The sequence below is a fragment of the Sinohyriopsis cumingii genome, chromosome 9 (genome assembly GCF_028554795.1).
Source record: "Sinohyriopsis cumingii isolate HCF-2022 chromosome 9, ASM2855479v2, whole genome shotgun sequence".
Lineage (NCBI taxonomy): Eukaryota > Metazoa > Mollusca > Bivalvia > Unionida > Unionidae > Sinohyriopsis > Sinohyriopsis cumingii.
In genome coordinates, this window is record NC_142969.1 from 100515206 (window position 1) to 100529255 (window position 14050).

At 40.8% G+C, this 14050-nt stretch overlaps 1 protein-coding gene across 1 annotated transcript in view; it reads left to right on the forward strand.

Moving 5' to 3' along the window:
- Positions 1-14050, forward strand: part of LOC149792343 (serine-protein kinase ATM-like) — a 360810-nt gene that overhangs the window by 295333 nt on the left and 51427 nt on the right. The window contains exon 49 of the mRNA XM_089970917.1: positions 13548-13709. Within this exon, the coding sequence (XP_089827043.1) occupies positions 13548-13709 (162 nt within the window). The remainder of the gene's footprint in view (positions 1-13547; positions 13710-14050) is intronic.

Consider the following 14050-nt stretch of genomic DNA (forward strand, 5'->3'; position numbering starts at 1 on the left):
ATAAATCGGATACAGGTTTTTAAAATCAAGTTGTGATATTTGCAAACCGGTGTCAACGTTTTGATCACGACCCATATATGACAGCATCCGATGGTACACGCGAGCAATATGGTTGTTGTCGTAATTAAGCTGTATATCCTCGGATGGTTCCTGTTGTCCGTTTATTCTCAGCGAAACCTCCCTGACTCCTAATCGATCAAATATCATATGACTGCGTTCTTGATTACCCAATCGATCCCTATTCTGTAGCGCTATAAATATATGACGCGGGGCTGAAACGCCTTGTTTTGATGCCAGGTGCCATGTAAATGTATCAGCGACATTATCCTCTTTAGCATCAGTTGTTACCGCTAGCCAACTCAACAACGATTTCCCTCCCTGTTCCATAAATGATAACAATCATGCTTCCGTGGTAACTGATGGAGTTAACACCGGCATCCACAATGCTATTTTAGTTAAAACGACTTTACCGGCAGCGACACCAGCAGCACGCCATATTGCATTGTTATCATCGCCCCTTCGCGTTAGCGCAATTGTATGCTTAGCCCCATAGATAACTTTTCTGACATTTCTACAAAATCCGAATATGTGATGGAGTGGAATCGCGCATGAAAACTGTCGGTGTTGTCCTTGTAATGTTGCTACTCGTGTTGCAAACCCTAGATTAAAATTATCGTTAGTACTTTTTATAATAGTAAAATTGTCACCTGGTCTTGCTCTGCGGTCTGGATTGGCTGCTTCAGCTTGATTAGCAACTGAAGTATCTTGTGGTGTCAGCACGTTAATGTACTGAATATGATCAGCGTTATTAGTGGTATCCTTTGCGAACATCATAGATGGGCACGCCGATCTTGTATAATCATCTGAATATCTTGCTAGCCCAATTATCGTCGTTGCAACATCAACCTCGCGTTCTATTGATTCAATTTCTCGCCCGTCAATAAGATGTCTGGCACTCTCAAATAACGCCATGATACCGTTGTTGACAAAACCAACCCGAACACGACCGTCATTTGCGTATGGTGCATTATCGGCAGCATTTGTTACAAGTTCTCCCTCAATTTCGATAAACGCTTCACACGGCAAAAAGTATTTACTGGTATCTTGGACTTGAAGTTCAATTCGCGATCGTAGGTCGGCTTGTGGTGGTTGATAGGAATAAAATTGATAATCACGGACAGAATCATCCCTGCGCACTGGGGCGTCCATATCAAACGCGGGATCAGCGGTTCGCGCAAACATTTTATTATTTATCATGTTGGTGTTTTCAATTGCGAAACTCTTTGAGTGGAAAATCTACGATTTTCATCAACGTCGTTTTCGTCGTAAATTCTTTAAGCCACTTCCCGCTATCGCGTTCATGAGCGCGTTGGTTGTTGCATCGGTGGATGGCTTTGCCAGAGCCGCCAACGACTCTAGTTTTTCTTCCACGGCGTTATTTATTACTTTACTGACATTTGCAGGCATCACTGTTGTTGATGGCATCACCGGTGGTTTCTGTTTTTTTTCTTTCTCACCAACGATGCTAGTTTATCTCGTGCGGCAGAAAACGCCCTTCCGGCAACATCTCCAATAGCACTAATACCCCTATCACGAATAACATCAATAGCCTTCATTCCTAATTGTTTGGCTAACGGCGCCACTTTTGGAGCCATTCTTGTAAATAACCCCGCAATGGTGCTACCGAGACCGTCTCCGTACCACGCGCGGTATACAGGCAATCGTGAGTTTACCACGTAGACGCTGACTGGTTTATCATGGTTGTAGTGTATAATCATCTTTATTATAAAAACACCAGTGTTTTCCAATTAGTGATTGGTCAATCGCTGTAATGACCGTGGTCATCAAAACCGTCCACGAGTTCGTCTATGAGCGTTCGATATACATTAATGTCCATGATACCACCAGCAAATAACCGCCTGCAAGTATCAGCGGCCTCATTGATTATTTCCGGAGAGTTATTTCCGGCTCGTTTTCCTCCGATTAGTACTTCCAGCCGTGATATATCACTGAGAACATTACCAGGACAAGTAACGTCTTTACCAACAGAGTATCCTTTTCCTTTTTTTGGTTTCCTACTTTTAACCTTATCGAGGAATGCGTCGTAAATGGGATCACCACGACGTGATAATTCGTCTTTATATCTACTTGCTAAATACACTATTCTTGTCCATTTTTCCACCGAATTTACATTTTTCTCATAGCCGCTATTGATATGCTCATCTCGTGTGCCCTTAGCAAAATTTGTAACAGTAAAATTAACTAATTCTTCATCGTCAAGATTTCTGATTGTGTCTATTGTGCTCTTTTTAAGTACATTACGGGGTATATTCTCCTTTATCTCCTCCTGTTCTTGTATTTCTTTCTGTATTTCTTCCTGTATTTCTTCTTCTGGTTCTCTTGCGGTGGCGCCTAGTTCTTCTTCGTCGGCGATTGTAACATAAGGTTCTTGTGGATCGGGGGGCGGTGCAATAGGTCGTGGTTGGCGCTGTTGTAGTTCTTTTAATACTCGTTCTTTTCGTTGTTGTTGCCGTGAGGTGGTTCCTATATCCACGGGAAGTGTTTCTAAAGACTTTTTTGTTTGTTCGGTCTGAGCCGCTATCTTTTCAAGCGCACCGAGAACGGGTACAGTTGCCGCCGTAACATCTTTGGTCGCTTTAGTTACCGGGGCAAATAACTGTTCGCTTCCAACAGCAAAATCAGTTTGCATTTGTTGCCGCGTTTGAAGTTTCTCTCTCACTCTGTCTCGTAACGGTATAAACTTTTTAAGCGCTGCTAGTCCTTCACGTGCTAATTTCGTTGTAAGTGATTCACCTACCATTTATTATAAATAAAATTCTTCTAATTTTATAATACAAAACCCTAACACGTCATTGCAATTACCAGGTCAAAGTATCAAGTCAAACTATACGACGCAATCCGGCAAATCACGGGGAGTGTTTTAAACTAGTTTTTAGATGATAACACCACAGCAACGGCGGTGTCGCGCGACCATTCAGTACGCACATAGTTGTATAGGAAAATCCTGATTGATAAGAATTCTTGGAGGAGAAAATATACCTGCATACGTATATGACTTCGCTGATGGAAAAAAAAATGTTGTTTTAACGTTTTATTATTTTTTTACTTGTACACACGAGTATAATCGGTGATAGTTCTCTCCTCCACAGCGTCTTCGTCTAGAATCTTCCTGATGTTTTTAATTTTATTAGAGATTTCTCGACGCCGTTCAAAAGCCTGTCCGAGTTTTTGTCGTATTTTTTCAACGGTAGTAAACAATCCAATAAATGCATTTACGTCATTGCCATACAGGTTTTCATTGATCGTATATTGTAATCGCTTTATAAAAGAATACTCACGTGGCAAGGTATATCGACCTTTCTTTGATTGCTCGTTAATAATTTCATAATCGGACAATATTTTTTGGTTATCAAGCTTATCAGATAATACAATTCCTTGATTTTTTTAATTTTGAAATTTCAGTTAAAATGTTATTGATGTCTTCGATATTCATATTCTTATAAACATCTTTATTTCTAATATAAAAAAAAATGTTTTACAAAATGAACTCTAGGCAAATAAAGGTGCTGTTAACATCTTTACTGCCTAGAGAAATATGTGCGTGATTATGGACTCGTATAACATGAAGTTGCCACCGCATCTTCGTGTTAACAGAGAGTGTTATGATTGGACGGCACACCCGTTTGGCAACCCCGCTGGCGCCCTATGATGTCAGAGAGGCCCATCGGTTACATTCACATCTTGGAACCCCTTGGGTGCCTTCGCATCCATCTGAGCCCAAGGGAACCCCGAAACATACATCTCCGGGAGGGAGGCCTAGGGTGACAAACGTCATCGTAGACCGCCCAGAAGATATGCTTGGGGGACGTACGGATATATATGATGGGACGGCACAAGACAGCACAAACATAAAACGGCGGGGCAGAACTCTACGGCCAATTCGACCAATCAAAAGCAACCCAATTAAATTAACCCGGTTGCATGATTGTGAACAAAAGACAACCACACGCCCGGGTCAAGTGCGTGGGTTAGTTTTGATTGATCGAATCGGCTTTCGAAAGCCCCAGGCTTATAACGAGTCGTCTTATATATAAGGTGACTAATACAACCGCGTCAGTCACAAGGTGTGTGTTAATTTGAGTTCCCTTGAATCGTTAAATCCTTGAATACTTATTAATGGTGTTTCACAGCATTTAAAATAAAACCAAATATTTGAATAAAACATTAAAAAAAGAATAGAGCTGTTAGATAACAGCGTGTATTTCATTAGTTTTCATCGTAAAATGATTAATTAATCGTAACATTAATTGGACTTCAAGGGACGTAAGTCTTGTCATGCGACGCTATCACAAAATGAGTTATCTCCCTTTGATGTTATATATGAAAATCGAATTCTGTGACCCGTCTTTTTTGAGATCGCTGTTTGATATACTCGTTCTGCTACTTTTCGTACTGAGGCTCTACAAATATCGAAATATTTTCCTGCCTCATTCATCGACTGAAATATTTTTTCCTCGTGCGTTGATGTATCAAACGATTTGACCCCCCCTTGCTTGCTTTGAAAACTTACCAGTTTGGCCTTTTTTATTATTTTCACTCTGAGAGATGGCTTGCAGATTACACAGTCTGTTATTTTGAGGACATCCATCAATGTGATCAATAACAAGACCGTCGTTGATCAATCCGTTAAACGCTTCATAGATTATTCTATGAACGTAATAGCTTTTTTTCCCGGCACCAAACATCAAATACCCCTGATTATTTACGGTACCAACCGGCTTCTTCAGTCTGCGGTTTCTAACAATGCCGTCGCGAGATGCCTCGTAATTAACGAGCACAGGATGCAGCTGAAATTCTTGGTTCATTTGTATAATAATACTACTTGTCTAATTCATTATTTGGTTTAATTATAAACCTTGCAATGTAGTCCTGAGGAGTTTTGATGATTTTGTCCTTGACGGAGTCAGCGGTGGGGTCAATGACGGCGTTTTTTATTCGCTTGTCATAATAGCGTTTTAGTTCCCTGTATCACTTTCTGCCACAATTGATACACAACTGTGATTTTCCTCTTACACCAACGTGGCAAACCAAGCACGGGAGGGGGCCAAGAGAACCATTACGAACGCTTTGTAAATGATACCCACAGAATTCACCTCTACATGATTTATTGCACGGGGTTGTCGACCCAATCATCAACCATTTGCAGTGATTCATTATACTATATTCTTTCATTTAAATACTTGTTTTAATTATATGGAGGAGTTCGAGAGATTAGCAGCAATTAAGCCCTGGAAAAATATTAGGTTTAATCTCGATAGAGTCCTCAAGGACGCACCAAAAGCGTTAATAAACGATAGAACCCTGTTGAATAAAATACGCGATTGTATCAATGAATTCAAGCGTGATGGTGCATCTCATAGTTGGTCAACATTTCGAATTGATGGCGTTGTTGATGCTACCATGAACGACAAACGCGCGGCAACGATAATATCACAACTTGACGGTAAAAAGTATTTTTTCAGAGTAAAATTCATTGTCCGGGTGGAATCAGGTAATTGGATCATACGTGATAAATTTGAACCGGTTCTCAGCGACAAGAAATCAGTCATTGTTAGCCGCGACTCCAAGCCAGGGCTGTTAACCGGAATTGACAGACCATACTATGAACGAGCGTATCCTGAAACAGCAGTTGTCTATGGAATATACCCGTTAATTAAGAAACCTGATATCGGAAAACTAGCGCCGATGAAACAGTCAACGGGGATAAATTGTGTAGCAGAACGAGTAATAGAGCATTTTACAAATGCGTGTCGAGGAAATAAACTGACCGATTTACGACGTAGCAAAATAAACCAATGGGAGGAGACAGTGCGCGAGCGAGGAGCAACCATCAGCGACATAGCGAAATTAGAAACGTCGTTGAGATTTCCAATAACCGTTACAACAATAACCGGTGAAGTATTATACGAATCAAAGTATAAATCAAAGGGAGCCCCAATCAAAATTATTGATCATAACGAACACGCGTGGACGCCCGCGGTCACAATATTTCCACGGGATAGAACAGTAAAGTATATCCCGGGGGAATTGCTGGGAGAGGATGGTTTTCTCGCGGAGAGGAAACTATTTGATGCTATTGCTTGTTTGTGTAAAAACGACCCTGTGTCAGTGTGGTTACTTCGCAGCGCTGAAAACGATGCGGATACCTTTGATCAGTTTGTAAGACCAAACGGTGAATTATATCGCACTGAAGCGTTTCACAACAAGATGAAAAAACTGCCATGGAATTTGAAGAGCATGATGAACAACTGCTAACAAATTGTTTTACGATTCCATCGGTTGCGGCTCATGTTGCAGCAAGGAAAAATGCGTGGAGACCAACGCGCAAGGAATTTCTACCGGATGTACAATCCAGTTGTTTGGAATACTATCACGGTGGACTATGGAACACTGAATACAACCGCGACGCTATGATTTCCGTTGATATGGTTGCCTGTTATCCAGCGAGTTTTCTCGGGTATGGATCCGCCGCTGAGTACTTTAAACGATTTGGACACCCCAGACATGAAATGACTCGTGTTGCTATTAATGGACCACTGCCTGATTTTGATTTAACCGGATTCGCTCGCATAGTATCATTTGAATTCGCGGCAGGACTTCATCGCTGTTGCTATATTTGGATTGGTAGACACATGACTGAAAAGAAGTGGCTGCCAATAGCGCTGCTACGGTATATGATTGATTGTAGCATGCTTGTATCGTTGATTGTCAGTGACGCGATTATATCATACCGGGCGCAGACTGAAGTCTGGTTACCAGAACCAGAGCGTCTAGATAGCATAGTTGACGAGTCCAGAAAACACATTGATGCCAACGAGGAATATATCATCGAATGGTCCAAAAAGATATTCAACCAACGAAACCGCGAGGCAAAAGATCTCGGTAGAAGAATAATTGGTAAGTTCACACAAGGTGGAAAAAACTGCGACTACAAACGATATTGCTCACGGCTGATTATAGATGACGCAGAATATGATTTCGTAATCAAGGACGCAGTGGCAAAAAATAGATACGTGAACTGCAAAACAGCTTTCTTGTCCAATGGAACAAGGTTGGGTACAGTTGTTACCTACAGCGATGGAGACAGCCCGGCATATCCACATTTGAGGGCGTCTATGCTGGGTTACGCCGCTATCAATTTATTCTCGATGATCAATAGATTTCCCGACACCGCGGTTAGAGTTGCGATTGATTCATTTTACATAGACGTAAAGTATAAGGGAAACATAGCCGAGTTTACTAGTCCGGACGAGAGTTGGGGTATATGGAGAATTAAAAATGAAATACGACGCGATTATTCCCCGTCAGCAGATGTCATCGTTGAAAATAATTACTTACGCGGTGATAAATTGTCAGAATGGTCTAATGCACCACCGTGTTCTGATCCAATTTGTAGATATAAAACAGTTTATTTAAGCGGCTGTGGCAGATCAGGAAAGACAACTCGGGCAATTGAATTATTTCGAACGCGGGCAAGTATAATCGTGCTTACACCAACCCATAGACTAGCGCGAGAGATAAAACAACGAAGTGTTGACGCCGTTACTTATCACAGCTTTTTTCGATACAGCGGCGGTGAGTGGACTCCTGATCGAATGGGGGAAAAATTTATTCCTGAGGTTATCATCTGGGATGAGATATGTACTGTTTTGTTAGATGTTTTACAAATGTTTCTTGAGTGGTTGCTGCGCGCGAATACAGCGGTGTTAATGTGCGGAGATCATGGCCAACCACCACCATTTGTCGGCGAGGGTCCACATGATTGGTTAAAGGGTTTTGTGGACTATTATGAAGAAACCGATACTGATTACCGAGCACTTGATGAACAACTGTGCGAGGTTAAAAAATTAATCAGATTACAGCCGGATAGAGTTCAATGTGAAATAATCCGCGAGGTGATTCCGGAAACGCCGTTAAATGAATTCTGGGAAATATGGAGACCAAACGATTTGATTGTAGCGAGTAGAAAGATAGTCAGAGACACACTTCAGCGGAAGTTGTTTGCGTTGCATAAGGAAAAGTTTCCAACGCGCCCAGTGCCGTTATGTTATAGACCCGCGGACACACGGCGGCAGAACATTGAAGTTGAAATCCCGGGCCCGACAGCGTCAGGGACAAAAAAACAAATTCTTGTGCTGAATGATATTGTGCTCGTTGATATCAGCGTCATCGAGGACGCGCTACGTGCTGATAAATCCCCGTGGACGCTAGGATACGCAACGACAATACATTCCTCGCAGGGATTGACTATCACGGATACAATTGTTTGGATGGTTGATAATCGCATCGAATGGTCAAATCTAGTCTATCTTGCAGTGTCCAGAGCACGGAGAATGAATCAGCTTCGAAGAATTGTTATTGACGAAGCCAGTGACAACGATGACATTATTGATGCTAGCGTCATTGATAGAAAACTCTCGGGTTACCGCCAACAGGATAAAAAAAAAAACAGCGGCGTTTTGATATTGATGCCGAATTAATAATTGCGTTACGACAACAACAGAATAATCACTGCGCGAGTTGCAATTGTGTAATGCGCTAGCGTTATTCGGATAAAGACGCTCGCCAATTTACCGTGGACAGGATCGATAACAGTCTCGGTCATGTCAAAAACAATGTGAGGTTGACCTGTCTTGAGTGCAATAGACGCAACGGCGCTAGTTAAGACCACGCGGGGGCAATTGAGTATCGTTAGGTATCACTTGTAGTTGCTCGCGTGTAAACCCCCGCTGTGGGGCAGTTGAATCCAGTCTATAGATCGGTGGTCTACCAGTTGATCGTGTTATCGTTGATATGTTATGTGTGGTAACACTCTAAATAGGATCAGTAGCTCTTTTTTTACCGCCTTCAAGCTCTCCTGGTTCATACAGATATCTAACAGTGACATCGCCGAGAATCGGCTTGGAAACGCTATCTATTTTTGATCTTCCGGGTATATACTTTTTTTTAATCGCGTCGCTGGGCTTCATGTTGATTGCTCGGGTAATCTCGTTATTTAACGCTGCAATTACGCCTGGTAATCTTTTAACCCATTCACGAGATCGTTTTTCCTGGATGAATTCTTTCGCGTATTGATATCCAAATAACCGTTCAGCAAGAGTCCGATTGAATCGTTCAACAATTGCCTGATCACGATGTAGCGCAGTATGACCTCGTCGTATCGCGATGCTATGATGTTTCAGCGTTGATAAAACAGCGCCGCGAAATTCACTACCAGGATCAACTTGTAATAGATTTGGCCAGCGCAGAGGACCCCTTCGGTAAATCCGCTCAAACGCATCGGCTACTTCAGTTGCTGACTTTGTTTTTAACGGCTCCACTTGTTTGTATCGACTCGCAACATCAACTACGGTTAGCGCGTATTTGTAACCGTTGTCATGCGGCAGAAATAGTATATCAGCCTGATGAACTTCATTAGGTACGCTGACATCAAAGCGCGAAAAGTTGATTTGTTTAGGCGGTGGTAGATAAATTTGCCATATAGCCTGTTTGGATAACCAATTAGCCGCAACGGCCTTTGTTACCTTTGCAGCGCTTGCGAGTTTACCAATTGTGGCCTTCCCCTTCCAGTATCCTCTCGGAGAATAATAGATGGATTCCATGTTGTTATTATAAACGCTAGCGTTTTCAATTACCAGCGCGAGAAGCTCCGCTTCCAATCATTAATTTACCTTTCATAGCCGATTTTACCAACCATGAAGCCAATTTTTCTTTGAATGATTTATCAGGAATAGCATTTAACGCGTGAATTAATTTTACATCCGCGATATGACGCTGTTGCAGATCGCTACTTTTGTAGTAAGCAACATCATGAGCATGACACGCCTTATCAATAGCGTTTATTGGATACTCACCGGGTTTGGGCTGATTTTGATCATCGAGTCTGATATCTAATCGTGTTCCGGGGCCACAGTAGCTATATCCTGGGAGGTGCTTTTCTCCTGGATACTTTGCCCACGGTGTTCCGGGGAGTTTTGATAACTTGGCTGCAATATCACCTCCTCGCTTTTTTTTAAAACATCCCCGGGTCTAATAGAAATAAATCTAAATTTCTTTGTACCGCATTGTACACACTTACCAGTAAGTGCCGATCTGTTATTTCTTGTTGTAACGGTTGTCATATCATTTGTGCCAGTACGCACTGTACACTTCACACAATATAAATCCATAATTTATGTATAGAGATATGAATATAATTGATTTTTCGGCGACTAAAACGAGAGAACCAGTTAAGCATGTTGCAGCGTTACCAAACTCGATCCAGATGATTATCATCGGACCATCTGGATCCGGCAAGACGCAATTGTTACTCAATTTAATAATGAGATGGATGAAGTGGGATAAGTTGTATTTAATCGCCCCTAGCGTGGATGATCAACGATGCTACGAGGTGTTGAAAGATTTTAACGAGAATGCATCAGCGATCGCTGAAAAAAATGTTATTGAGTTTATTACAGATATCAATGATGCACCAGGTATTGATGATATTGATGGCGACGTTAACAATCTAGTCGTGTACGATGATGTTATGTTAGACAATCAAAAAAACCCAGCTAGGATATTTTCCAGAGGCAGGCATAAAAACACCGACGTGATATATGTCACTCAACGATACACTCAGATTCCAAAAGTAATCAGAGACAACTGTAATATTCTTGCTGTATTCAACGGCGTTGATACACACACGCTACAAAATATTTGGCAGACATGGTGCGGCGGTGACATGGACTTTAATGGTTTTCGAAACTTTTTTAGTCATGCTCAGTCGACCCCACATGGATTTGTAACGATAAATTTACATGATCCTCGGACACGATATCGTATCGGACTTGACCAAATATTCGGTTAGTTGTAAATAATTTTCATTGTAAATAGCCCCTTAGCAGCAGGGGGGGGCGATGACATCGACGCGGTCATCGCGCTTTTTTACCGGACGCTGACGACACTGAGATCGACGCGCAGAAAGTATTAATTAAACCAAATGACGATTGGACGACCCCCCCGACGACGACGTCGTTTTTTTTTACCGGGCGCTGACGACACCGGATCCGCTGAGTGCAGAAAGTATTAATTAAACCAAATGACGATTGGACAAAATGTCCGATTCGCCCCCCCTGCTGCTTGTAATTAGGTTCTCACAGAAGTACTCACGGGTTTCGATGCGACAGTCGATTGACTCTTTACATGTTTTCAATGAACAGAATATGTTGTGATTATAATGTTTACACTGAAATGGAATTAAAGGATTAGAACGTGACTTTCACATTGGAAGACGTTTAATTGGTATTTATTTCATTCTCTATTGCCACCTGTTAGCATTTACCAGAAGTTTTCATTGATCGCTATTTCACCAGACTGTTTATTTATAGTATACTGACAACTATTTATCATAAAAACTTACATAATATACGATATCTTTAAACAGAGGTCTCGCTAGGATTTTAAAACTGGGTCTTTCTGCTTGTGAATTCAATCACTAAATATCAGTACATTTTCTCACTCGGCCGCCAGTCAAAGCCTTTGAACTAGCCACCTAGCTGTTGCATCATGTTCTTTGTTTTTTAATGTACTCTTATAAAATGGCAACATGTATGTACATCAAAGAATCTTTCAGTCACTGAATTCTGTCAATATGAGCACAGTTAACTGATCAACACATTTTCCCACAGAGCAGGTGGCTGAAACAGAACCGGCAAATCTTTGAATGTTCCCGCGCACTTATTACATGCGTACGGAGGACTCCCGCCTCAGTGATTTTCTGCGTCCCAGATCAAAAATTGGCGTCCAAATACGCGTAATTAAGCGTTTTTGAGATCTCTGAAATTAATTCTTATTTAGAACTTGCAAATTTCAAAATATGGATTATATTTTTACGGGAAATTATCACCATTTTCGATGATAAAACGAGCAATGTATCAAGGTTTAATTTATCAATTCTTATCGTAATTTTTTCATGTTCAGCATATTTTAAAGATATTTTAAATATATTTTCTCTGGAAAAAATCGGGAGCCAAGACGGACACCGTGTTATAAGTGGGATCGCAAGTTATCCAGGTGCGAGTTATCAAGGGAGCAGTGTATTAGGATTGATCTCGGCAGTATTACATTGTCCTGTTACAGGGTGGTGTTACTATGTTGATGAATGTTGTATACCCTGGAATTACTGATGTCAATATGGCATTTGCAATATGTGCAAAGTATAAAATGTTCCCCTTGACAATGTGCTTCACATCAACCAGGAGTTCTTAAAGTTAGATTAGCAGGCTGTGCTTGCTTCCCTGGTGGCTAATCTTTCCCTGAATCAAAATTTTATTTCAGCATTTTACCTTAAGAAATGAATCGTACTTCCACTCCATTCCTGACTTTGTCATTTCATTTGCCATCTGTATTTGCTCACAAGTTGAATCAGACTGCCAAAAGCAAAAATCACAATCTACTTTAGTATAATGCACCAGTACATCAGGTGTATTTTGTTTGTTTTACTGGTTACTCCTAACAAACTGAACAGACTCAGATCTGCCAGCGCATTATGCAACAGCAGATCTGGGTCTGTGCAGTTTGTAGTTGGACTCATAAGCGAGTATATATGGCACCAAAATAATCACATTTTCGCAATGCAAGTATGGAGTAAAATCTGGCTCAGGGAAAATATTGTTGCTGATTATAAACTTGCCAATAATAAAGATGGCTTATTCTTATTCAAGGCAATGATGTATAATAACTTTTGTTTCTTGAACAGGCCTCACTGCTTAAACCACTTCAGATGAATTGGGTTGTTCCATTTCAATTAATCTACCTATGACAAATTGTATTTCTATGAGTATTTAATGTGAAACAATGCAAATTGTGACTTTACTATTTACCTGTACAGGATTCTGGCAACAATGATACCTCCCTCCCCTTCCCCTTTAAGATGATTTATTGAAAATTGTATTTTTATATATATAAACACATCTGTGTCAAGGGCTTTGTGTCATGTTTTTATGATGTGTTTCAATTAAGCCAAGTTGTCAATTGACATTATTAGTTTGTGGCTAAACATAAAGTAATGTGTTGATTAAATGTTTTGAGCTTTGTCATCTCCAAGCCCTGAATCTGGCCAGATTCAAGTTTCAATTTATCTTCTGACCTGGGGCATAAAGCTACTCGTGCATTCACATATTTAGGATGCTTTATGGTATTAACTATGAATGATGACCAGCCCATATTAACATGAACTAAAATGATTACCAGTCCATGAAAAGATGTATTTCGATTTCCATTTTCATTGTTTAGTGATTAAAATGAGATTAATTAAATCTGTAAAAATGTGGATTAGGTGATTCTTTCAATGTGTCAGGGGTCTTCAGAGTTATTCCAAATAAACTAAAGCAATCAGATAGCATATAAATGACTCTTGTTCTCCAGCATGAATGATTGTTGATCCTTTATTTGTGTTTTGCAAAGTTTTTGTGTTTTTCTTACAGATAATAGAAAGTACTGCTGTAGACCATCCTCACCACACTCTCTTCTGTATCCTGGCTCTGGCTAATGCAAGTCGGGACACTGAGATGCTGCAGCAGGGACGATCATCCAAACGCACAGGACGGCTCTCAAAGAGCCAGTCAGACTCAGAACAAACAGAAGAAGTAAGCTATTTGTGTCTCATCTGCTGTAGCACATGCAAGGCACCAGTGTTACTTTTATTGTTGCTGTAGAGTGGCAAGAGTAGAGTTATAAATTTGTCTGACCTTCATCATTGACAGAGGCTACATAAAAAGCTCATTTAAAGGGTGAGACACGGCATTTGCAAGAACCTTATTTAAGATTCTCGAAGTTAACTTTGCAGATGCAGAAACTAAATTGTTATATTACCTGTCACTAAATCCAAAGTTTTTCATTGCTATTACAGTGGGGGCCCTTAGTGGCCAAGTGATCTAAAGTGCTCACCATTACTTATCACTGCCATATCACCTGTCAGCGTGGATTT